This window comes from Aspergillus luchuensis, chromosome 1 (assembly GCF_016861625.1).
Source record: "Aspergillus luchuensis IFO 4308 DNA, chromosome 1, nearly complete sequence".
Taxonomy (NCBI): Eukaryota; Fungi; Ascomycota; class Eurotiomycetes; order Eurotiales; family Aspergillaceae; genus Aspergillus; species Aspergillus luchuensis.
The window spans coordinates 5,346,784-5,371,593 of record NC_054849.1 but is presented as its reverse complement, the minus strand read 5'-3'; the positions used below and the strand labels follow the sequence as shown (position 1 = coordinate 5,371,593).

Here is a 24,810-nt window from a genome sequence, read left to right as displayed (position 1 = left end):
AAGCAGGTCGGGTCCAGACTGCTTCTGTACATTATGATTGGTGTATCATTGAGGTTACTCGGGGGTAAATGAGAAAGCTTTCTCCGAGGCTCAGTTGTCTCGTGGATGGGGAAAGAGGGGAACAGATCACCTCCAGAATGCTACTGTGTACTTTTCACTTTGTTGTCAAGACCCTGGACCTTTCCCGCGGGTTGCAACGAACTGCAGCGGAAGGTGCAGATAACTAAGGTAAGGTAAAGTAAGTATCGATCTGTATCACGCAAACCCCACTTGCCGTGTGTATTATTTCTCGCGTTACTCGTAACTCCCTACTTCCACCACCACTATCACAAATCACCTCATCGCTCTTGTCATTCGCTTATGCTTGTCCTTATCTTGGGAATGTTTACCGGACTACGGAGTTGCTGTCGTGGAATACTGTGTATCATTACGTGTAGGTCATTACTAAATCAAGACGCTTGAAGCTATCCGCTTGCGGTAGGTAGTCCCAATACAGCTCTCCCGATAGTACTGACCTCGCGTAAGAGTTCGGCATAAATCTACAAAAAGCTACAACGGTCTTTTCATAAACCTCTGCCCATGCTGACAACGTAATGGACAAATCTCATACTGTAGATGCTCGAAGTCTGCACATTATGGGCATCTCTCATGGTGCCGCTACCTAAGCATCGCTCTTCAGCGACCTTTTTAGATCACAACGAGAATACTATCATGTCCGGGGCTTCATTCATAGCATTGCTCCGTCGTTCCTACTTTGAAGGACGTTCCAACCAGCTTCGATCCCATCGGTGTAAATAATCTTCATATGCTCTGTGATAGCCGGAGGTCAAAGGATGCTACAAACATCGAAAACCAATGATCGTCAATGCCCCAAGGACTGTGTCCGAATGGACTTGCCTAGGTACCTGCCTTTTAAGCCATTTAGGGTGCGTGGTGCAACCTCCGTGAGGCCCTGGTCCCGTTCACTCGGCGTATGTTATGGCAATAGGCCGAATTCTTTGAGTACAATAGCCGTTACGGCAGAGAATATGAAGGTTTTTGATCACCCGCAAGATCCGAGAGTCTTTCCTGTAGGATTTCTATTTGAAGAATTCGCCTGATCCTCGAACATATTAGTAAAATTCTCATTAAGCCAAGTCATTACCTAGTATAAGGTAAAGCACAATGTTCCAGGGTAATTAGCAGTCTAACGTTATGTGCTTCTATCAGGCGTTCCAGGTTCACAGATAGTCACCCGGCACCGTCCAGTTATCCAAGCTCGCAACCCTAACTCGCTATGACGGTCATGATCGTGTATGACCCGCTCGTTTCCCGAAGTAGAATCCTTTGAACCTGTTATTCTCATGCTTTGATTCTTACACGCCGTTCACTACCTCCAAAGTTAGGGCAATTGCGGCTTGATCAAGCCCAACCGTTGAATGCATCTCAGTGCACGCATCCCAGTGCACGAGAGCATCTTGATATTCAACGAGTGCTTCAAAAGGATCTACTAACTCAAATATTGCTTACCGTTCACTCCTTTCGTTCACCTTTTATGTTGAATCCTTGGAATTTTGAGATATGAGCGTTCACTTGTTGGCTTTCTGCTGGGCTATATAAATCCCGTTCTCCTTCCACCCAGCTCTCTCCTTTTCCTCTTCTCTCTATCATCTAATCATCAGACGATTATATATAACAATCTTCTATTATACTTATATAATATTTTTCATTATCGACCGATTACCTGGTCTATCATACTCAGATGATGGTCACATCCACCGATTATCTGGTGCAAGGCCTTGTGCCCTGAAACATCCGCGAACGAAAATCTCAAGCAGAAAGCTCGGTCGAAGGTAGAAGAAGAAACTCGGGGGCCTATTTATGATGTCCTCCGAAAGCAACCAAAAATGAAGATGACAGAGAGTCTTCGGCAACAGGTATTACTCTATCCGGTCCATACTCGAATTCGAAAAGAGACTCGCTATATCTGCCTATAAATCTCGACGCTTTAATTTCTCCGTCTGACGTACAGGGAGAGATTAACAGGGTAGTATCCATGACGTTGTACGGTATGTTGAAGAGACATCCTCCAGATCTCATTCTTTAGTTTAGCAATCCGGCTACTGGGGTTTATTCCGAGAGTCTTCTATCTACAGAGCTATCACTAACCGCTAGAGCTCAGATTACTCAAATGGCTCCAAACAAAGTCAGCAGCCAAGGACTGCAAATAAGAAAGGAGTTCCACAGCTCTAGAGACACCCTCCTTTTTTGGAATCAGTCGAACATGTTTGAAAGAGACTAAGCACGGCCATGGTGCTTGTCTCTGAACTCGCTCGACTGGCGGACAGGTGGGCTGAAATATCTCAGATGCATTACACGATGGATATTCGCCATAAGCTAGGGGAACTGTATAATGTGCTTGCTGCACTCTGTGACACTCTGAGGCATACACCGATCAAGCGAATCGCCGATGCTCAAATGCCAACGAACACTTCACTGGCACATTAGCTCGCCTTCCCAACATCCTGAGAACTAAATGGGCTCTTATCGACTCGCCTGGGCAACCAAAGTGACCCACAGCTACTACAACACTAGAGCTTTATCTTTTATACCTCAGTTGTCTATCTATCGGCCTTTGTTACTAGATTGCGTTTCTGGTGCTAGCAAACTTGTCACTGATGGACCTTACTATCAATATCTGAAAGGAAACAGACGATACTATACAAAGTGGGATAATCTTTCTTATCATCTCACAGAAGTATCATCGAAACCTCATCAAAGATACGCACCTGCAGGCGATGGTGAGGTAAATATTCGGTGATACAGGGAACGGGGGTATGATGGATCCCACAACAACTTGAAATCGCCAGTTTCTCGAGTACTTTACACTGGATACTACACAATCTCCTTCGCAGCGTGTCTTACCAGAGCAGGAGAAAGCGCTCACAGAATATCTCAACCCATCATTTTTCTTTTTCTTCATCTCACTACAGCTATCCTAGTCAGTATGGCCTTCTCCTTGGACTTTGAACGAAGAACAGAACACTGGGTGAGAGAAGTTACAATACTCACTCTTTCTTCCACCAAAGAGGAAATATCATACTCCGAAGGATCAATCGGGAGTTCCATCTATCAACTGATGTTCGGTTGCTCTTAGAATCGGATTAACTGATAGAATGTCCCTGACAGTGCCTTGAATATTCACTCAAAGATAAATGATTGCTGCATCACATCGCGTTAACCTTACGGAAAACGAACACCCTCAGATCTCACAAATACAAGTCACAGTACACGAAGCGACTGTGGACGCAAAGGCATAGCTCTGGGTTTATCTTTGAAACACCCAATCCCAGAGACTGAAAGGTATCATTCAGAGAACGCTTATTGGTATTGGAATGGCCAATCAGTCCATGACTCAAATACTCTATCGATCATGTTTGGTATGTACTTCGTACTTTTCTGGGGGGGTGACACTGGATTCTAATATACTGAAGAACCTAGTAACTCTGCCACGCGTTCGCATCTCAAAACTACCGCATCGCTGCCAATCTTCAGGATGGACATTACAATGAGTTAACAGAAGCTTAGGTATGTGGCAAACTGGGGGCATGGCAGTGGACTCGATGGAAGAAGGACTATACGCTTACTATTGAACCTCAATAGCCAAGGAAGTATCGCTGGTTTGTCTCGTTGCAGGGCAATCTCAGCTATATCTTTTGCCTGAACCTTCTCGGCTCATGACTAGCCCTAACAAGAGTTCATGTGAACATGCTTGGAGCGAGCAATTCTGCACATCGTCGGTTCTTGCACGAGTACAGAGTACTTCGATCGCGACCATTAGACCATCGAGGATCTACTTCAACGTATACGTCGATCGAACAAACCGCAGAGCTTCGTGAAAGGCAATGCACTTTACACCTTATGGAAAGCTACACCATTCTCGACTATCCTGAATAACCTAATAATGAGATGGAATGGTCATGCTTTCTCCCGAACCCCCACACGATGAGGAAGACCAGGTATTAAATCCTCCAAACGATCTATTGCTCCATCGTTCGAGTAGCCTGACTCTCATAAATTATCAAAGACAGTCCCGAGTTTCGACCCCAGAGCTCCATGGGAAGTCAATATTCTCGATAACGCTCAACAAGATGATCTCAACCTGATGAGTGGGATGATCCTACGCTTACCTTTGAGACCTCAGATCTGCAGATCGGCCAGTCTCAGCTCACATTCTTCGGTCGGCCTTGTTGATACTATCCCAGAGAGCTTGTCATTGCTCAGTTTTTAATATTATGATAACAAGAGAAGGAACGCTTAACAGACATCCCGTCTCTGTTGACAGTGATGTCGTCTGCGACTGAGCGGGCGGTAAGCTCACAAGCAAGCACAGGCGTGTACACAGATGATTGTGCCTCGAGTGCGGAGCAAACTGATCGAGGTAATTCAGAAGGAGAGAAGTCAGAAGACTAGATAGACTACCGGACACTTCAGATGACCAGCCCGATCGATCGCATAGCCCATTCTCTGTCGAGTATATGCTGCGCTTCTTACTCATATGGAAACCACATCGTTATCAACTACTATCCTCAACCAACAGAACTTGATGGGTGGAATGGTCACACGCTTACTATCGAACTAATAACATCGAGGAAAATCATCCTTAGATGGGCTTCTAGCACCTGAAAGGATCAATCGTTCACGGGAAATCGCACCGTGCTCAACTTTTCTACATAAGATCGATCTTGGTGCTTACCATCGAAACCTCGAGCCATCGGGAACTATACATTTAATCGGTTTCGATGATACGACGAACGATGAATGTATCACTTGCTCGATCGATGGGACAACCTTCTTCTCTCTGTTTTGATGTTCTCAGCGACACAAACAAAATAAGTGGTCTATTGAAGAGCTATCTCCTAATAGTAAGAAAGTCCAAGTACACGGTCATTCTTCAAAACATGCATGACGGCACTACAATCGTCATGCAGGTTGCATATACAGAGCTGTTGAAAATGCGTATGCAAGAGAAGATCCTCTTAACTACATTGCCACCCATATGATCTCTATCTGCCTATCTGTCGACGGACCAATGACAATCACATTAATACTTGCGGCACGTTACCTCGCAAGCGTCTGAAGCAGTCCATGGCTCCTTCACTTATTGCTAAGAATGAGAGAAAGGTCGAGCTCACTTGCAGCGCGAAAGGATCAATCAACTACTCACATTACGCCGTGATAGCGATCCTACGATGATACTTCTCGGTCGGGAGTGTTATGTGGACGCTTATCCTGATAATAGTCATATCATTATACATGGCACTTACCAGAGAATCAGACGAGGAAACTGGTCGTCCTTATTATTACTGCTGCTTACGAACAATCAAGGCAAGGAGAAAACGATCTCTTGAACTAACTGACTGCCGGGAAGATTCAATTGACTTCGTTTACCCTCTTATTTACATCTGCTTCTCTGTCGACGATTGGGCATGGAGATGATCACGGCGCATTATCGCCTAGAATAAAGCTCGGGGCAACGGATGTTTGTTCTTACTACTGCTGCTGCTTCTCACCAGCAGCGAAGGAAGAAGAGTTGGTTTTGTTTTCTATCTTCCAAGAAGGCTTACTCGATCACAAAAACTGGGTCGCGAGTGTCACTCTTATCTCTTACGACCTCAATACCTCGTTCCCGTCCATGGTCCGGGATGCTCATAATTATGAAAGTCACATTATTATCTGGGGTGGTGTTTAAGCCATTGATGGTTGACCTTGCCGTTACTGCTGCATCTTACTGAAGCAATGAAAAGGAGAGGGTCAAACTCGCCTTAAGACTCAATCAACTACAAAGATTGAGCGTCAACTGTTGTATCATCTACTGTGGTCTCGATACCTCTTATTTCAATGATTTGGTACTTGAAACACCGTGGCTCCTGCCAACATTCTTCGAAGCTTCCCAGAGGATAAGGCGAGCGAGCAAAAAGGCACTGGACTGGTATATGGGTTATCACTTGTGATAATCACATTATTATCCGTGGCGGACTTCCCACTAAAGTGTTGTCCCTATTATTATTGCTGCTGCTTACTGGCAGTTCAAAAAACATGGATGGTGTTTGTTTTCTATCATGCGAAAATCCCAATCAACTAAAAAGATTGGGTCGCGACTATCGCTCTATCCTTTGATCAGTCCGGTATATGGGTTATCAATATGATAATCACATTATGATCTCTTGACAGAGCTTGCAGCAGCAAATGCTTGTTATTGCATGTCCAGCTCGCTCAGAACGCGGCCATATTCGATCTGCCACAATTATTGGTCGCGAATTTATCCCTATCATTATCTCGTTCTTATAACTCTGATCAATGTTCGAAAGTGTGATGTTATGATGAGTATAATCATCCGGATAATGTCAGTGACGAGTTGGGATCAACCGATGGTTGTTCTTTTTATTATTGCTTCTTAATAGCAAAGAGGAGATAGTCGACTCAACGACAATCTCGCACATGACTAATAGTCCACGAGAACATCAACCGGTGGAACTTATACCTGATATACTATATTAAAGCTCGGAAAATGGGCACACCTGTTGCTCATCGCGCCATTATCTGCCAAGACTTCGTGGCTATAATTATAACGGAGATCTCTGATAACCTTCTTCTCTCAGTCTTGAGGAGATATACCTAGTACATATACTGGGGCTCGGAAAATGGGCACATATCCTACTCATCGCGCCATTATCCGCAATACCGTGGCCAAAATCACAATACGACTCTTCGATAACTCCTCTTTTCGAACCTGGAATATATATCCTGACCTGTATTTGTGAGGGGGCGAAAACTCGCTTTATTGAAGTCCACCCAGAGATTACCTACATAATTGCTCGTGATATTGATTGTGACGATCTTTATCTGGACCCTCTCGCTGTCCTTATGCAATAGGACGCTTTGCTACATCTAGCCAATGCGGGCAAAGCACGCAGACTCTGATAGCCAGAGATAACATTCCACGGCCGACTTCAAGAGCTTTCAAATGATAAAGAAATTCAACAAATGGAGTATACAATCCAATGCTTCGTGGACCGCATTCTTGAAGGTGTCATATAATTGACAGACTCAGAAATGCATTGGCTCTTGCAACTGCTAACTACAATGGATATTTCCCTTCACATTACAAATTGTGCCGAGCATAATCCATTGATGTCAATCTTGATCTCCTCGCCGAAGCTATACGTACGAGAGCACATCATGGCCACTTCGGATTATATTATAACTCAGAAAAAGGTCACATATTTTGCTCATCGCGACTTATCTGCCAATGCCAGGGCCGAAACGACAATGGCTCCGATAACCTTTCCGTTACTGCTTCTTAAGAGCAAAAACGGAAAGCAAGAAGCCCACCACGACGTTATCATAACTGATACTACAAAGAGAGAATTATCAGACAGACTTGCTACTGGTAATCAAAAGAAACAAATCGATAGCATGTATGCATGATCGCAAGGCCTATCTCCCACTCACTAATGGCCTGTTTAGTATATGGACATTGACGGCATAGCAAAGTTGTGTCCATGGCACGAGACGGGAAGAACCAATGATTTTTCTTCCTTTCTCATTTTCTCGACCTCTTAACGACAAAGATGAAGGGGGAAATCTACAACCGACTCGCTCATTGCTACTATACGTGATAATTTAGGCGACAGAAAAGATACAGTCGGATCAACATTACCAGTCCATCATCAATCTCAACATTTACTTCCCAATAAATGGTCTGGTTAATGGCACTATGTGGACGCTAAAGACACTCGTTAAGCTTTCAGCGCCATAATTTGGATCATTCGATTGTTGTCCGTCTTCTTATAACCAGTATTAGTTCGCAACAGCAGAGCAAGAAGAATTACCCGACGGGCTCGCTCGTTATTGCGAGAACTTCGATTGTCAGTATATGCCACTAAGTATGTATACGAGACTTATCATCAGATACCAATAAGTCTAAAGTTTCTCTTTCAAACTGGCGGCACTAGCACAATCCGGCCAGAATCTGCCCATGCTGCCGGAAATATTATTGTCCCTACTATAAGGAAAAGAGACAAGAAGGCGATAATCGCTCATATTCAAAACTACTACTACGTGCAATTATTCGAACTCTAACATATCATGATCTTGATGCAAGACTTACTTGTCATTACAACAGGGATGGTCTAGTTAGTATCCCCTGAGATACTAACAATATCACAACCAAACTCAACGATCCAGCCAACAAGGTGTTGCGATCGATTATTGACCGTTCCTATGATTATATTCAAGGATGCAGTCGCTCTCAACAACAACTGCTTCCCAGCTATTTAAGCGATGGCAGGAAATAACAAGCGATGATCCAATCGACAAGATAAAATATAATCGCGTCGCTATAATTACGCTATCATGCACCAAAATCTATGATCCCATCGTCTAGTTCCTTTGAAATAGTAAGGGTAGCTAGTATCCACTAAGATACTTACGAGATCAAAAATCACAATCGACGACAAGAGCTTGGATGAGCCTATGGCTGTCCTTATTATTTCATCTGCCACTACCACCTCTCCGTCGATGGCAGGACTACAATATTCTTGACATATCCAATGATACTGGGACCAAAAACTGGTTATCCTCATATCACTTTACCTTAAGAACAGAACTAGAAGGGGCAAAAAAAGTATATTGATGGAAAGAAAGAAAAATAACAAAAAGAAATACAATATGAAGAAAGAAAAGAAATCAAGAAGAGGAATAAAGAGAAAACGAAGACGAAGAAAGTCCTACCTGTTCCACCCAGGGATCCAATCAACACCTGATCATCGGGTCATGATCTTTGGAAGATGCGAAGCGTTATGTCGACCGTTTTATTCTGCGATCTTCCATGCAGAAACTATCATCTTCATCTTATATTATGACTCCATCTTTCCTATAGCAAGGGAAAGAGGACGAAAGCCAATCACTAGGCATGATGGGCTCGCTCATTACTACTGCAACTTACTCCACACGAGAATCCAATAAGCACCTTATTATCAAATTACTATGGATTGGATTACGTTCTGTCGCGTCTCGACTCCTTTCCAGGATATTGCATTTCCAGATATCAACTTGTGAAATCCATTTACGCTGGCTATGCTCAGGACTTGCGATTTTGCCCATTATTACATCTGGTAATATTTTAGCCAAAAGTCACATTCTTGGCTGATGCGTAGGGTTGTGGTGGCCTTTCCTACTTCAGCGATCCGACGTTCCGAGGATGACTGTTCTCATCATTAATGACCCTCTACTGTTGCTTCCCGACAGTAAAGGAAAGGGGACAAGATGTCACACAGAAAGACACATTGGACTCGCTCATCAATACAAAATCCACTCGAGGAAACTGTTCACCAACCCACAATATAATTCAATGAAGCACAACCCTTTCTTTATTTGTTTCCTGTCGATGGGAAGAGTTGAATTACGATAACATCCTCAATGACACAGACGAAACCAAAGGATTGTTTATCGCTCCTTCATCTTTCTGCTCCCACTCCTCCTTCCTACCAGCAGAACAAGAAGAACAAAAGCATAATATATTCTCGCTCATCATGATCATACCGAATCCACGCGATGATTCTATCTCGAACCCCATAGTATGATCGGATCAAGTATAGGGCTTACCCCTTCATTCCCTATCTACCTTTCTCTATCTCTTTCTTATCGATGGGCAGAGCTGTGTTAACTGCAGTACCGTCTTCAGCGATACCGCCTGGACCAACGCATGTTCAATACTTCATGATCTCTCTTCTATCGCTTTTCCACCTTCCTATCAGCGAAAAGAAGAGTAACAGAGACACGATATACTCGCTTATCACTATCACTTACACCACGCGAGAGCCCAATGAACAATATAATATATGATTGGATCGCGAATGCAGTAACTCCCTTTCTTGTCGGGATTGAGTGTCCATCCATCCATCATCAGCCATGTTTTACCTATCGACTGTTGGACAAAGTTATGCTGGCCTGTGTTATTCCTTTTAAGACTAGCTGATTCCAGAGAATGGCCGTCTTTCGTTCAATATTGCTCGATGAAAGCAAAGAAAAGGAAAGAAAGAGGTCATAGAGCTACTTGCTCATTAGCAGGCTAGGCGGCTTACCTTATTGGCCGGCGGATGCGGTCACAATAATCATCTCTCTGACATTTCCCTTCGTGGTGGGGATGGAGAAGATGACGACGACCATGGTGCCCCCGGGATTTAACTTTATATCTTTGCCCTTCTTTCTTCTATACTGAAAGCGAAGATGATATCTAACAATGGCATCTGGGATGTTATCTTTATCTCCTCTGGTCTTTCCCATCGAAAATGTTGAAGAGAATGACCACCATAACGTCCGGAGTTTTACCCTTCATATCTCTTGGTCTTCCTTCATTTTGAAAATAAAGATGACGTTTTGGAGGGTTGAAATCCTATCTTTAAACCTCTCTTGCCTTTCCCTTCCGATAGCAATGATAAAGGCAATTATTACAACAACGTCTAGGGTCGTTTTTCTGACATCTCTGGAAACTTCTCCGATGAAGAAGAAGATGATGACCGCCATGGCCTTGAACCTCCATATCATTCTCTTCGCTTTTCATAATAAAATCGAAGATTATATCTACAACTGGCATGGCGAACTTACAAACTTTATCTCTCTTGTCTTTCCCTCTCGGAAATGAGGATATAGAAGAGGATAAATCCCGACAAAAGTTTCGGAACCGCGATATAATAACTAATAACGGTGACTACCAGCGTAGCGGGTCACTTGCGGGAAATGAAAGGGGACTTGGCGAAGGAGTGTACACTCTTATCTGTTCAACCTTCCGCCCACGGATCAACTTGGACGGTTCACACTCTGATGTCTCCGACCTTCCTTCATCACGGAAAAATGAAGGAGAAGAATAGGAGAGAAGACATCTATGCCGGCGCCTGGTGTGTTTCATTCTCGATATCTCTCCGCCTTACTTTTATAATGGCGATGGTGAAGGTGACTTTCTTCGATGGCGTCTGGGGTCTTAATAAAGTTTAACATCTCTATGACATCCTGAAAGATGGGGATGAAGAAGATGATATGTACGAAGATATCGGGGTCTTCTCTTGCATATCTTGGTCCTTTGATCGATGATGAGAACGGGAATGATCCCTTTGATGGGTGTGTGGGGTTTTTATTTTTTACATCTCTGGCTCTCCTCCATAAGGGAGAATGAAGAAGAGGAGGAAGATATATCTGTCGACGCCTGGTGTTTCACACCAATATCTCTCTCTATCTTATTCTTTCAAGAGCGAAGATGATGGATACTACCATGGTAGTACCTGCGATATACTATCCTTGATATCTCCTTCTTTTCGATAACATTAAGAAGACAAAGTTACTACGAAAGATATCCGGGGTTCGATATATTATCTCTCCAGCCTTCGCTCGATGGTAAATAAACGGAAGTGACCCGTTCGATGCTGTGTGAGGGTCTTACTATCTTCTTTATCCCTCGTCTTCCTTTTCTATAGTAACGACGAAGACGAAGACGATCACGATGGCGTCTGGGCTTTTAATATGATATATCTCCGGCCTTCGTTCGATTACAATAACTATAAGAACGGAAGTGATCCGTTTTAACAATGCCTGTGGCTTACTTTCTATATCCTTCGTCTTCTCTTTCTATGGGGACGACGACGACGAAGATGATGACGATCACGATGGCGTGCGTCTGGGGTTTTATTATCGATATCTCCGGCTTTCGTCCAATAATAAGAACGGCAGTGACGTGACCCATTTGATGGTGTCCGTGGTTTTATCTCTGATATTGTGTGCTTTTCCGTTCTATGGGAACGACGAAGAAGATAAATGATCACGATGGCGTCAGGGCTTCTATATTCGACATAACTTGTCTTTCTTTCCCTGATGAAGAAGAAGAAAGAGGAGGATGAGGAGGAGGAGGAGGAGGAGGAGGAAAGTCCCTTATCGACGGTGCCTGGGGCCTTCAAACTATTAAATCTCTGACGCTTCCTCTGGTACCTCTATATCAAAGATGAAGACAAAAGATGATGTGACCACGGCGGCGCTGTCCGGGTTTACATGTTCCATCTACATTCCTCCTAGTCTCTCTTCCAAGAACAAACAAGGACAAAGGACAAGAAAAAGGGCGACGATGGCATCCGGCATTACATTCATCACTCTCGCCAATTGTTCTCTTCCCATGAAGTACAAGGAAGACGAAGATGACTACACTGTCGTCTGGGATTTTACATTTCTATATCTCTGTCTTTTCCCAATTGAACAGGGACAGATAAAAGATAATATCTCTCTCTCTGGCCTGTTCTTCGACACCGAATCCTTTCACGAAATATACACCAAGGTGTCCCGGAATTATACTTACTTACCATCGACATCCTCCGATATCTCTCTCATTCGATACTAGTAATGACGGAGGATGAAGATGTGGATGACAGTGGGCTTCTTGTGGCCCAAAGATGGACTGGTCTTGACCCCCTTATCATAATATATATCGAAGGGTAAAAAGGCGCTTGAGCTATCGAGTTCAAGATCAGTCACCGTCGCTATCGCTATCGCTATAGCTACATACTAATCACTCTACTGGCACTATGCCTCTTCTCTCCCTCTGGTGCAGTTATGGGTCTCTTATGAAGGATGGCAGTAAGTCAGTCGATGGCATCAGGTGAAAGAGGCAGGCGCCGATCATGTGATACTACCGGAATCTGAAGAGTCATGGTTTCAATTGATGATGTTGATGGTGGTGCGGCTTAAAGTGCGTTTAGACTTCGTACTCTATTGCTGCCGCTTACATTAGATTATAGTATTACTTATATTACAAGGGCAATTGGTAATGGCATATGATAATCATAATTCGTATCTACCCAAACGAATTTTTCAGGTCATCAATTTTACACATGGGAATATAGTAAAAGAAAAAGGTCATCACAAAAAATGCACACATCAGATCAGTCTCCCAATCTATGCCTGGATCTTCTGCTTCAGGATGTCCTTGAGGGTGACGGCGTCAGCGGCGAACTTGGAGATACCCTCACGCAGCTTCTCGACGGCCATGGCCTCCTCGTTGAAGTCGAAGCGGAAGAGAGCCTCGTCGTTGATGTAGGTCTTCTTGGGGATGTCGAGGCCGGCGGCGTTGGCGGCGTCGAGCTTCTTGGGGACGGCAGCGGTGGAGTTGAAGAGGTCCTCGAGGAGGTTGGGCTAGATCATGTTAATTTATGTACCAGATATAGAGAATAATTGGAAAACTTACGGAGATGGTCAGGTAGTCACAGCCAGCCAGCTCGGTGATCTCACCGGTGTTACGGAAAGAGGCACCCATGACAATGGTCTTGTAGCCGTGCTTCTTGTAGTAGTTGAAGATGTTCTGGACGGACTTGACACCGGGATCCTCCTCGGCGGTGTAGTCACGCTTGTGAGCGGCCTTGTACCAGTCGAGGATACGGCCAACGAAGGGAGAGATGAGGTAGGCACCAGCCTCAGCGGCAGCGATGGCCTGGACGGTGGAGAACATGAGGGTCAGGTTGCAGTTGATGCCGTGCTGGGACTGGAGGACCTGAGCGGCCTTGATACCCTCCCAGGTGGAGGCGATCTTGATGAGGATGCGGTCGCGGGAGATGCCGTTCTCCTCGTAGAGCTGCAGTAATTCGTCAGCAACTCGCATTCAGTTGCAAGTGTACGGAAATTGATGATTATGACATACCTTGATGATGTGGAGGGCCTTGTCAATGGAGGCCTGGGTGTCGAAAGAGAAGCGGGCATCGACCTCAGTGGAGACCTTGCCGGGGATGATCTCGAGGATCTTCTTGCCGAACTCGACCAGCAGACGGTCAAGGGTGGCATCGACCTGCTCGTCGAGGGTCTTGCCCTCAGCCTTACCCTTGGCGACGGCGGCATCGATGAGGCTGGCGTACTCGGGCTTCTTGGAGGCGGCGAGGATCAGGGAGGGGTTGGTGGTAGCATCCTGAGGCTTGTACTTGCCAATGGTGGCGAAGTCACCGGAGTCGCAGACGACGACCTAATTGATGAGAAGATGGGATGATTAGCGATGTTGTGAAGATGACACGGCGATGTCGGGAAAGCAATGAATGACTTACGGTGCCGGTGGCCTTGAGCTGCTCGAGAGAAGAAGACATGGTGGAGGTTGAGGATAAAAAGATGAAAGGTGATTCAAAGTAAGATGAGATGGGGGGAGAGGGGTATAGAGAGATTGGACAGACAATATGAAGAAGGAAGAGAAGAGGAAGAAGAAGGTAAGAAGCGGAAGAAACGGAGAGTGAAATAAGTAAGAGGAACGAGAACGTGGCGACGAAGCCGGAGCAACCAAGCAGAGAGCAGCAGCAGCAGTGAGAGGCCCGTCAGAGTGAGGAGGGGTTGCTCTTTCCTTACCAAAATGTTATGGTGGGGCAAAGCTGGGCAAGAAGGGCCGATGACGCTATGCCTTTTCCCTCCCTTCCCTTCCCTCCCTTCTGTTTCTTTTCGCCTCAACAATTACCGAGTATTATCATAGCATTACCCAGCAATATCTATCTATGGTACATCCTTTCCTTTCCCTCCCATCTCTTCCATTCACATCAATTCAATCTTCTTCCCTTCCATTCGCAATAGACATCCTCTCATTCTGATTGATCACCAATAATCCATTTGATCCCTTTCCTTACTACCTCTTTCTTTCCATCAGCTTCTCTCTCATTCATTCATACATACAAACAGAGAGAGAGCACGGGCTGGTCGGCGCAGAGTGCTCCGGCAACCGACCAGCAATCCCCGGTCCACACTGCTCCTCTTTTCCCACTCCTTTTCCCTCACCGGAGCTTGTCCACACACCCCTCCTTCCGTGGTGTTCCTTTATTCCTCTGGAGCACAGCAGTCCTTCCGGTGGAGATACCCCTCCTCCAGCCAGCATCATCGGCCTTGTCAGCGAAACCGTGTTCAATACTAAGTTACGGAAATAGGGTCGCGTTTCGGATGCCTTCTTCTCCTTACGGCATGGCCTCTTCTTTATCCCACCATCCCCCCCGGAGGCATTTGACTAAAGTAGGTAACGGTTCTAAAACAGTAGCTTGGTTTTCCCCCACGGTCAACTAGTCTAGCTCCGCGGCCCTCTTGCTACGACAACATTTACAACTGGGGTCGCTCGCAGCCTTCCAGCGCGTTCGTTCCGTCTTCAGTATGAGACAGGCAGCATAATGACAAGAGAGATATGTTTCCGGGATTGGAATACTCGGCGCATACAATATCGGTAGACAAGATCATCAGACATGACATGCCCGGAGGTTTGGTGGGGCACCGACAAGGGAAAGAGACGAGGTCCATCCCACGATGACCTTCTCCGTGGACTCGATCCGAGGCCCTCCGCGGAGTCCACTTTTTCCCCGGTGGTAGACAGATCATTGTAAAAGTAGTTGGCAACCAACGGCCCTCCTCACCGGCGCTGGACACAGCTCCATTCGTACTAGATACCCCGTCAGCATACACGATCTACCCCTTTACCCCCAAAATGTCAACCACACTTACCACTCGTCCCAGTTCATCGCCAGTGTATACCACGTGCGGCTGGGCCATAATGCAGCTAATGCCCGCCGAGATGTTGGCGCCATTGTCGCGGTGACTGTCCACATGATGCAGTTGCCGGATCAATTCCAACTCGAATCGTCCATGATGAATTATCTTGCTCCAAATCTGTATTCCATCAGCATCAGCACCTGAAACCCGTGGCTGTACCATAGAGCTCTTACATTGACGACGCCTCTTCGGTGGCCAGTGAACAGCAGCTCGCGCTCCTGCCACTCATTGTTCACCCCTTCGTAGAAGACACACGTCATAATCGAGTCGTCCACTGAATCGCACAGGATCTGTTCCAGGAGCAGTGACCCGTTGAGCGTGTAAAGGCTGACTCGGTCGCGTCGACAAATCATGATCTCTCCCGTCACATCGTTGATCCGAGCACACTGTACCTGCATTAGTATACATGACATGATGGAACAGTGTGGGAAAACAGCATGCTTACATCGACAGGCCCGCTGCCTGGCAGTTCCCGTACAAAACACTGCCGATTGAGATCCCAAAGCATAATCTGCCCGTCCGTGGATGCCGACAGAAGCGTACTGAATGACCGTGACACCGCAAGCGTAGTCACCGGGGATCGGTGTCCAAATAGTGACCCCGTGGGCTGTAGATCAACCGACTTGATGGATGAGGTGAAGGTCCAAATCGACACCGTACAGTCGGCGCCGGCGGTTACCAACGTTCGAGAATCTGCAAAAATCGCACAGGACAGTTGGCCGATATGAAGATGCTCAAAGTGACCCAGTAGCTAGAGTCGTGTTAGCTGCTATACTTCTGACAGGGTGTTCTAAAAAAAAAGCCAATGACTAGACATTCGTACCCGTCGGCTATCCGCAGAGTAGAATCTGACACTGCCGTCAAAGAATCCCCACTCCATATACTTGTCGTAGCTAGGGGGGATGTTGAGTCGCAAGGCAGCGGCACACAGCAGACGGTCTTGTTTCATCGCGAAGGTGGCCACTCGTTCGCCAATATCTATTCCCACATTAGTCAACACGGAATTGTTCATATCATGGTTAGATTCTCACCAAGAAGCGCAAGGGGCTGTTGTGTCAGCGATTCGGCAAGCCGATCCAGTCGGGGCGTTCGATGTCCGGGGTCTTCGCGTTGCAAGTGAGGCCGATTGAAGATTTGATGCGGTGTCTGCCCGAAGTTGTGAATGATACCGATCGTGGCAAGGCGTTCCACGGGGTCATCGATAGAGTCGATGTCCTTGGCACCTTGGTAGGACAGATGGTGGAAGACATTCACTGCCTCGATTGCGGCATCTCCCTTTTGCTTACTTCCAAATACCAAGTCGATCCAATGGTGTAAGTTCTGGGTCACGTATGGACTCTCGAGTGCCTCCCGGTGTTTAGCAATGAAGATCATGGGATCGCCTTTGGCCCAGGGTGGTAACTCCACCGAGTCAATCACAGTCGTCATGTTCTGCAAGAGCCCGAAATCGTACTTATTCGAATTCACCAAAAATTCAGGGAGGTAAAAGAACTCGGGTATCAACTCCCGTACGTCCGACATATTGCCGCGTGACGCAGATTCCCACGCTTTTCCAACCGAGTAGAAGAGGCGGTCGGCATGATCAAACGTACCTCCCTGAAGGAGAAGGTAGGATTTGACAAAAGGTTGCAGTCGGATCAGGTATGAGCTCACGATCATCGCAGAAGAATAGTGCGTCCCGTAGTGGAATGGAGGAGCGTCATCGTCACCCATCTCGGCGAAAGCCTTATAACGTTCTCTAAACTCTGCCTCTCGCTCTGGCGTTTGGCACCCCATGGGCTTGGACAAGTCACGGAACGTCTTAGGATCGTTCAAATCCAGTTCGTCACTGGTATAGTCGGCAAGCACCCATGGAAACACGGGATACTGTGTCAGGTCGTTGAACGTCCTCCCCGCAAGTGTGTTGATCAGCATGAGGTAGTGGAAGTTGGAGATTTCACCCTTGACCCATTTGCGCGTAGCTGGATAGAGCGGAGAGTGGCCGAAAACGCTGGCAAACTTCGACCCGAGAGATTGCGGTGCGTCGTCTTGACTGCGAAGGGTTTCAAACCTCCAGACATCCTCCGGACGCGCGTGGCCAACACTGCCGGTCACTTGGGGAGCTTTCGTCGCGAGCTGACTGCATAGAATATCTCGGGCTCGCGACGAGATGAGTGTTAGCAAATAGCTACTCCCATCGGTGAAAAAGATCTCCAACGCCACATCGCGGAACAGAAAGCGCCTCTTGGAGATACTGATCAGATCAGACCATTTCCAGCTCCTTGTTTCATGTTCCTGTGCTTTGCGCTCACTAGATTCTCGGCCGGCAATCATGCGAACGTAAGGGTCGCGTTCGTCTGACGGAGCTTGCCATACATTTACGATCTCGCCGTCAGATCTCTGGAAGAAGTTATCCAGAATGTAGATATGATCTTTTCCCTGAATCAAAAGCCCCTCAAATGCCTCCAACCCAATGATACGAGACATGTTGCACACACCCTCAACCTGATCGCCACGATGGAGACTCCGCATGACTTTGCGATTCTTGTCCTCGTAATCTTCAAGATCAGCCTTCGGATCTTCAATCATTTCGAAGCTGTCCTCAAGCATACTCCGGCTATCTGGCGAAATGCCCTGCGAAGTACCCTCTCCAGCCTCGTTATTTGCGACCGTGGGAGTCAACCCAAGTGTACCAGCACTGGATGAAGGTCGAACGTCCGTGTCAATTTTGATCGCAGGAGGCTCAGATGCCTTCCGTTTCGGCTGGTAGTTTTGCCTCTCATCAGTTTCATCGGGTACTATGCGAAGGCGCATACGGCTCCGTCCTTCTGTTTGATCCAAGCGCCACTTTCGCTCCTTATCCTCGGCCAGCAGACCGCCGAACCGTCGTAGATCCAATGTAAGTTTTGAAAAGGTTGTCCACATGAAGACAGCATCATCTTGGTGGTCCTGGAGCGCTCTTTGGAACTTCAGAAACTCCGATCCTGATATGTTCGATGCCCAGTGGGGAAACGTTACGAGGTGCTTGCGTGTCACTTCGTCACCGAAGCTATCTATGTGCTTCCATTGCTTCAGCTTCTCCTGGCGTTTAGAAATTCGGTTACGCGACGAATTCTCGATCTTAGAATTCTCTTCGTGGACGAAATCCTCCCAATGCTTGGATATGACACCAAAGAATAAAGAGTGTAGGTCCTCTTCTCGATCGTTAAACCACCGTAAGAAAGCCGCATCATCCATACCCATTAGAGCTTCAAATCCAGCAGACAGCCGCTTTTGTAGGGTTACTGACGCTTGACTAAGTATGGTAGCCATGTCGGCAGGTTTCTGTACTAGCAGGATTCGAAAGAGCCCTGCTGCAGCCAGGCGCACATTCTCGTCTCCATCGTCTAGCTTGATGTACAAGAGGTAACATAGCAGCTGCAGGTGATTTGACTGAGCGTCACCAGAAAGGAGAATCACCTGCCAGTAGGACAGGCGGCTCAGAAACGAAAGAGCTTCCGTGCCTTCGACTTCCGATAGCCGAAGCAAGACGACGCGGAATACAGTCGACCGAATTGTGGACACAGCTTGACTGCAGAGCCTTATACTCTTGAGACAAGAGACATCAGGCCGTTGCAGATACTCGAGGATTGCCCCTGCGAATTCAAGAGTTGCAGCCGCCCCGTCAACAAACCAACCCTCAAAAACAGCCTCCCCAAGGTGTGTCATGAATCGTCCCAAATTGGTGAGCACGCGTGGTTCTGCAAGCAGCTGGACTTTGGAAAAGATGACCTCTTGCAAAGTCAAAAGGAAATTCTTCAACACCCACGAGTTGAAGTGTGCCCGGTGTTCGAGCAGTCCCGGTGGCGTTTTCAGGTAGAGACCAAGACCAGAAAAGTCCTTCCGTTCCAATAACTGCTCCGAGAAGGCGGAAAGAGCCAAACTGAGTATGCTGATGACAAAGGGGTGTTCGGGATTCCCCACATCCTCGATCTTTCTCGGATGATACGCGTGAATAATGCGCGCGGATGATGGTAGAGAGGTTCCCCGATCAGATGAGACAAGCACAAAAGAGGAACCGCGGCCAAGTGCCCCAGCAGCATCATCGCGCGCTCCAGGTTGCTCCACGGTGGTTGTTCGCAGAGAAGCGGCTCCTCTCGAATGCGGGCGGAGGACCAGATTCTGATCTCCAAAATCAAGACTAGCCGCACGAGGGTTTAATTCAGCATCCGTGCTCGTTGCGTCGCAGCCAACTACCACCGGAAATAGCACGTAGAACAGATGTTGAATGTACTCTGGCTGCGTGGTGAACTCGCGAAAACTTTGAGACTTCACATGCAGGGTAGCAAAGAAGTCAGTGACTGTATTGAAAAGCAATTGCTCTTCGGCCACCGTTGCTGCGGCCGTGTGAGAGAACATGGTTTGCTTGGTCGATTGGCCACTAGCAACCAGATGCGCAAGGCCCTGAGCGTCGGACCGCGAGCTATCGTTAGTCAAGACCGTCTTCTTCAGGGCACTCTGCATCATCTCAGCGATGACTGGGAAAATCTCAGGGAATGTTATATGCAAGTGACCGCCGGATAGGAAGGCATCCGAAAGTCCATTTTGACTGAAGGGCCTGTCAACGATCATTTTACCGACGTCTAGGCCAAACAATATGGCAAAGCAGCTGGACCATACGGCCGGTATTTTCCACCATCTTCGCAAGCAATGCCGCATGATAATATAGCCCCCTGTTTTCTCCGTGAACTTCTTGTCATAGTTGCCGCCATGAGTGACCAACAAACGAGCTATGATTTTTGTCGCCAGAATTACAATCTCCGGTTCGTCTTCACACAATAGATATAGAAGCCACTATAGTGAAGTCAGTAATCATTTCCTATTAGTGAGGAGAGAATTAGACCCGACCTTGTTAGTCACAGCCTTGGCGAACTTCTTTATGGGGCCAAGATCATGTGCATTGCAAAGTAACGAACAATACATCCGAAGCATTTCCGTGGCAATCACAGTGCTCGACACGTACTTAGCTTTCGCGTCAGAAGTCGCTCGCTGCCGCATGCCTGCGTTAAATCTCATGCTCTTCTTCTTCTGTAGCTTACTTGACTCCTTCGGCTTATGGAGAGCGTAGGTAATAAAGAGAGATAATGATCGAAGCAAATCCGCCGACAGGCTGCTCTCCATGAGGGATCCAAAAGCGGCAGTGTAAAGACGCAAGGCTTCGGGGGTACACTCCTCCACCTTGAGGGCCTCGAGTAACTTCTTGTTGACGCCTATTGATCATCAGCATAACCGAGTCGTAAGGAGATTGTTCCGGAAGACTCACGCATGCGAGCAAGTCGCTTTGCATTGAACCGACGAAATTTACTTTCACTGGCAAATATACAAAACTGAGAGTAATACAACTCGAGGAGAGCTGCCTCACCAGCTCTCCATACTTCTAGGTCGACGAGTAGGACCCTGTACGCCAACGGATTTGTAATAATGGAGCGGTTAGGCTGGTCAAAGTCGTACCCAACAAATTTCAACGTCAAGCGGAGAAGTGCCAGAGCTAATGCAGACCGTTCCTCGTAGCTGGCACAAACGCTCGGCGTCTTCGACGTTGTGGGAGCAACTCCCGACGGCAAACCAAGCTTTTCGCGCAACAAAACCGCAAGGATTCCGTATCCATTATCCTTTTCCATTGCCTCGCTATTCCTCCAGTTGTCTTGCACTGCCTCGTACAGTGCCTCGACCGCTAGCAAGGTCGACTCCCCAGTGTCCGCTGCATGGAGCAAGCTCAGATGCACAGCCGCACACCCCCCAATACGCCAACCTGCATCATCCAGAGAGCGTGGTACCGCAACTACTGGGTCACCTGTCAAGACCCCAATGCCGTGTGCCTGAGTCAGTGCGTCATTGATAGCAGGTGTAGCTCCATTAACTACTATCGCATTTCCTCCGGACTTGGTTAGTTGATGTAGATTCTTAGCGGCTTGCTTTGATAAGCACTTGATCAGCCGGGACTCGTCCACGGTATTACTGTCGTCGTCGTCTAGCACCGCGAGAGGCGAAACGTTCAGCAATATGGAAGCCTCGCGGATAAGGGTACTTGCTTTCCGCCGGATAGCAACAACGATATCCGACTGCTCTTCTTTACCGGGGTGTAAATGTTCATTGCGCAAGTTCAGAGCCGCGGAAGCCTTGTATGTCTGGAAAGAGCCAAGGCAGTCTTGAAAGTTTCCATGATAGCGGGGTCCAAGGTTGTAAAAGACGGCAACCATGTCATCGCTATAAGCTTCCTCGAAAAGAATTGCACTGGCCAGTGACCATCGAGACATGGACACATCCTTCCCCAGCCTCATAGCCAGGTCCTGAGGGGTGCCAAAAAATGCCTGGACCCTAGCAGATCGGTTGGGAGCAATTGCAGCAGGCATACACGGATATTCTATCTTCAGCTGCTCGACAAACTCGCCATCTATGAACAAAGAGGCGCGGGAATACGACGGCGGTCTGGGCTTCTTGTGGACAACACAGATATGATACCATCGACCAGGTTCGAAAACGATGGATTTAAATCGGACACTGGGTCGCGACCCTCGTATCGAGGTCTGCAATATGAAGTTCCGGGTATCTTTCTCAAGATATGCAAGTAGGAAACATGTCTGACTAGGGTCAAAAGCCCCAAATATCGTGGTATGTGTGTTCGAATCAAATTGGTCGAAGCGCGCCCATACTGAAAGTGTGTACCCAGAGGAAGTTGCGGGGGGGAACGAGCGCCCCAGAGTAGAAAACTCCAAGGAACAGTACCCATGCAGGGAGAGATCGAATTGTATGGATGCGGGTTCTTTAGAGGCCTTCAGAACATCAACCAGCAAGCGCGAGACCTTTGGGCAACTGTGGGCTTTTTGGTAGAGGAAAACTGCGTCCTCCAGATTGCTTATCCCCTGTGTACAAAGCAGCCGCGCGAGCTCCCGGTATAATAGCTTTTCCTGTTCCAGACGCTCATCGCTGACCAGGAGTGGAAGGATCCACGATAACACACCTGTAGCATGCATTATGGTGATGTTTCTCTGGGAATGCAGGGCAAGTTGACAAAGACATGCCGGTACAGCTAACCGAAGGAGACGGTGTTCTGACGATGAAGATGAAGTCCGGGACAACCATACTCGAATGAAGGGACCCAAGATATCCGATACTTCGATGGTCTCTGACGTTCCTACGCATCGATCAACCTCCGCCTTGAGGTCACTGGGAAGTAGCACTGGAGCCGATCGAATTCTGGAGTCCAACGTTGTGAATATACTGGCGACGGTTTCCTGGCAAAGGATCGCTGCTAAGATCCCACCATAGAATTGTTCTATGTCTCCCTGCACGCAGTCCACCTTTTGAGCTAGAAGTGCAAGAGCTTCCTCTAGAGCCGCACTCCCTCCTCCGGGTACCCGAGCCGCAAAATATCTCTTATTCCCATGATGATCCCTTAACGCCTCTGCCAGAACCGCCAATGTATCCTTAAAAAGGGCCAGGAGACATTTTCTCTCTTCCTTCTCTAATCGATCCGGGGTATAGCATTCTGTGACTTTCTGAAGCAGATCCAGCAGCGTCTGAAAGCCATGTAGGTGTCGAAAGTCCTCTTTCGCTTCGCGAGGATGGTCACTGTCGATAAAGGTATGACGAAGTCGGAGTAAGCACTCGGTTGCTGTCGCAGCTAGTGAGGGGTCGATGTCATGTTCGCCGCAGATGACCTTGAGCTTCTCAACAACGGGGGTCAGTTCAACGGCGGGCTGGTCGATCGACGAAGAAGGGGACGGCGAGCGAAGGGAGGTGGGCTGGTTCATCGCGCCGCTGAGAGTCTTATCCCCGGCTACCTATCTGACGGCAAGCGACCATCAGACACCATGAACCTGCACTTGGCGTAATAATGGAGACGGTCTGCATTGGTAGTTGTGATGGTTGGGGGAGCTTTAGCGGACGGAATCAATCCACGCACAGTTGTTCTGACATGAACCCGCCAAAGTGGGAGGAGAGGAGGAGTAGGAGGGGAAGCAAGGATAGCGCACTCCAAAGGATCAGCAATTGTGTGTCGGCGAGGGTTTGAAGGAGCGAGAGTCCCAGTCAAGATCCACCATATAGGCTAGGTAATTCCTAGAAGACGCACGGAGTCCTAAGCCGCACGTCGAGCTCTTTCCGCACTTGAGGAAAAAGAATGTTTCGAGTCCGACGAGATAGTGCTACGGCCAACGTCACTGGCGGCGGTGGTACCAAACCATCGTTAGCGGGGGGGGAGGGTACGGGATTGTTTCGGGGGAGTCAGTTTGTTCCGTCTGAGTCGACGGGCGCGACTTTGCTTTTCCCGCCGCGTGCAATTGGACAGTGACGGAATGGTCCTTCTCAGGCTCTCAGCTCAGCTGTCCTGTCCTGGGCAAGTGGGCAGTGCTGCTCTAACTTTCTCTCTCCCTCTTTCCCGACCGGAAGGCAGCGGCCGGTCGATTAGCCTGTCTTCGCTCTTCGGCTGGACCGGGCCATTGTCATGTCTTAGCCCCACAAGAATTGGTGCCAGGAGTGCTTAAGTGGAATTTGGCTTTTCTTATGGCTTTGAAGTTATTAGTAGTCCAATTGGACTGCTTTAAAACAGGGCAATAGTAGACACCATGTCCCATCTTCACTGTTTGTCGGTGTTTGATACTCTGCGGCGAAATGTTAGCTCAACTGATACCCGCGGTGTTTGATTACTATATATGTTGGCAGCCAACATTCCCCAATCTCTCACTAGGGAAATTTCATTGAAAGCAGGTACCAGCGTTAGATGTGATTTCACTGCCCAGTATGATCATGTTCGGAACTGATACCTAGATACTCCTAACTTAGTAGACAAGTACTACATCTTACTACTAGGCTGAAACACTGACCTCAGAATTGTTATTCACCAGTTCATAGCTGGCAGAGCAAATACTCATTCGGATTTGCATTGCTCTCTCGAATAGGCACTAGTATGGATATATGTTCCATTATTATATCACAGGAGTGCTAGTAGCAGTGTAGTATACTATCTGTCTATAAAGTACTAACAGTATACTAGTAACGTGAGGAAGTCTAAGCGGGCGTACTCAGTCAGAGCTCTATATGTTACTGATACCTCCGCACCACACCTCTGGAAGACAAGAATACTTTACCGTCCTGAAATCATTGCAGCTATCTAACTACATATATTAGGTAGTAAGACGATTGCAATGACACTTCAAGCAGTTCTTGTATATCAGCAGAATTTGCGGCAAGTACTGGGAATTGGTACAGAAG

The 24,810-nt window shown here is 47.4% G+C and overlaps 3 protein-coding genes across 3 annotated transcripts; 1 reads left to right on the top strand and 2 right to left on the bottom strand.

Annotated features, from left to right (window-relative positions):
• Positions 1–7,095: 7,095 nt before the first annotated feature.
• On the top strand, positions 7,096–7,470 carry AKAW2_11806A (uncharacterized protein; the record flags this gene model as incomplete). The annotated part of the gene is made up of 1 exon (XM_041684331.1): positions 7,096–7,470. The coding sequence occupies one exon, from the start codon at positions 7,096–7,098 to the stop codon at positions 7,468–7,470; it is 375 nt and encodes a 124-aa protein (XP_041538526.1).
• Positions 7,471–12,978: 5,508 nt separating this feature from the next.
• Positions 12,979–14,150, bottom strand: TAL1 (sedoheptulose-7-phosphate:D-glyceraldehyde-3-phosphate transaldolase TAL1; the record flags this gene model as incomplete). Its single annotated transcript, XM_041684330.1, has 4 exons — positions 12,979–13,215; positions 13,268–13,651; positions 13,718–14,032; positions 14,112–14,150. The coding sequence occupies 4 exons, from the start codon at positions 14,148–14,150 to the stop codon at positions 12,979–12,981; spliced, it is 975 nt and encodes a 324-aa protein (XP_041538525.1).
• A 1,289-nt stretch (positions 14,151–15,439) lies between these two features.
• On the bottom strand, positions 15,440–23,351 carry AKAW2_11804S (Beige/BEACH domain protein; the record flags this gene model as incomplete). The annotated part of the gene is made up of 8 exons (XM_041684329.1): positions 15,440–15,469; positions 15,532–15,696; positions 15,753–15,965; positions 16,025–16,330; positions 16,403–16,557; positions 16,611–20,391; positions 20,446–20,807; positions 20,861–23,351. 8 exons carry the CDS (start codon positions 23,349–23,351, stop codon positions 15,440–15,442), a joined length of 7,503 nt encoding a protein of 2,500 aa, XP_041538524.1.
• Between the last annotated feature and the right edge of the window lie 1,459 nt (positions 23,352–24,810).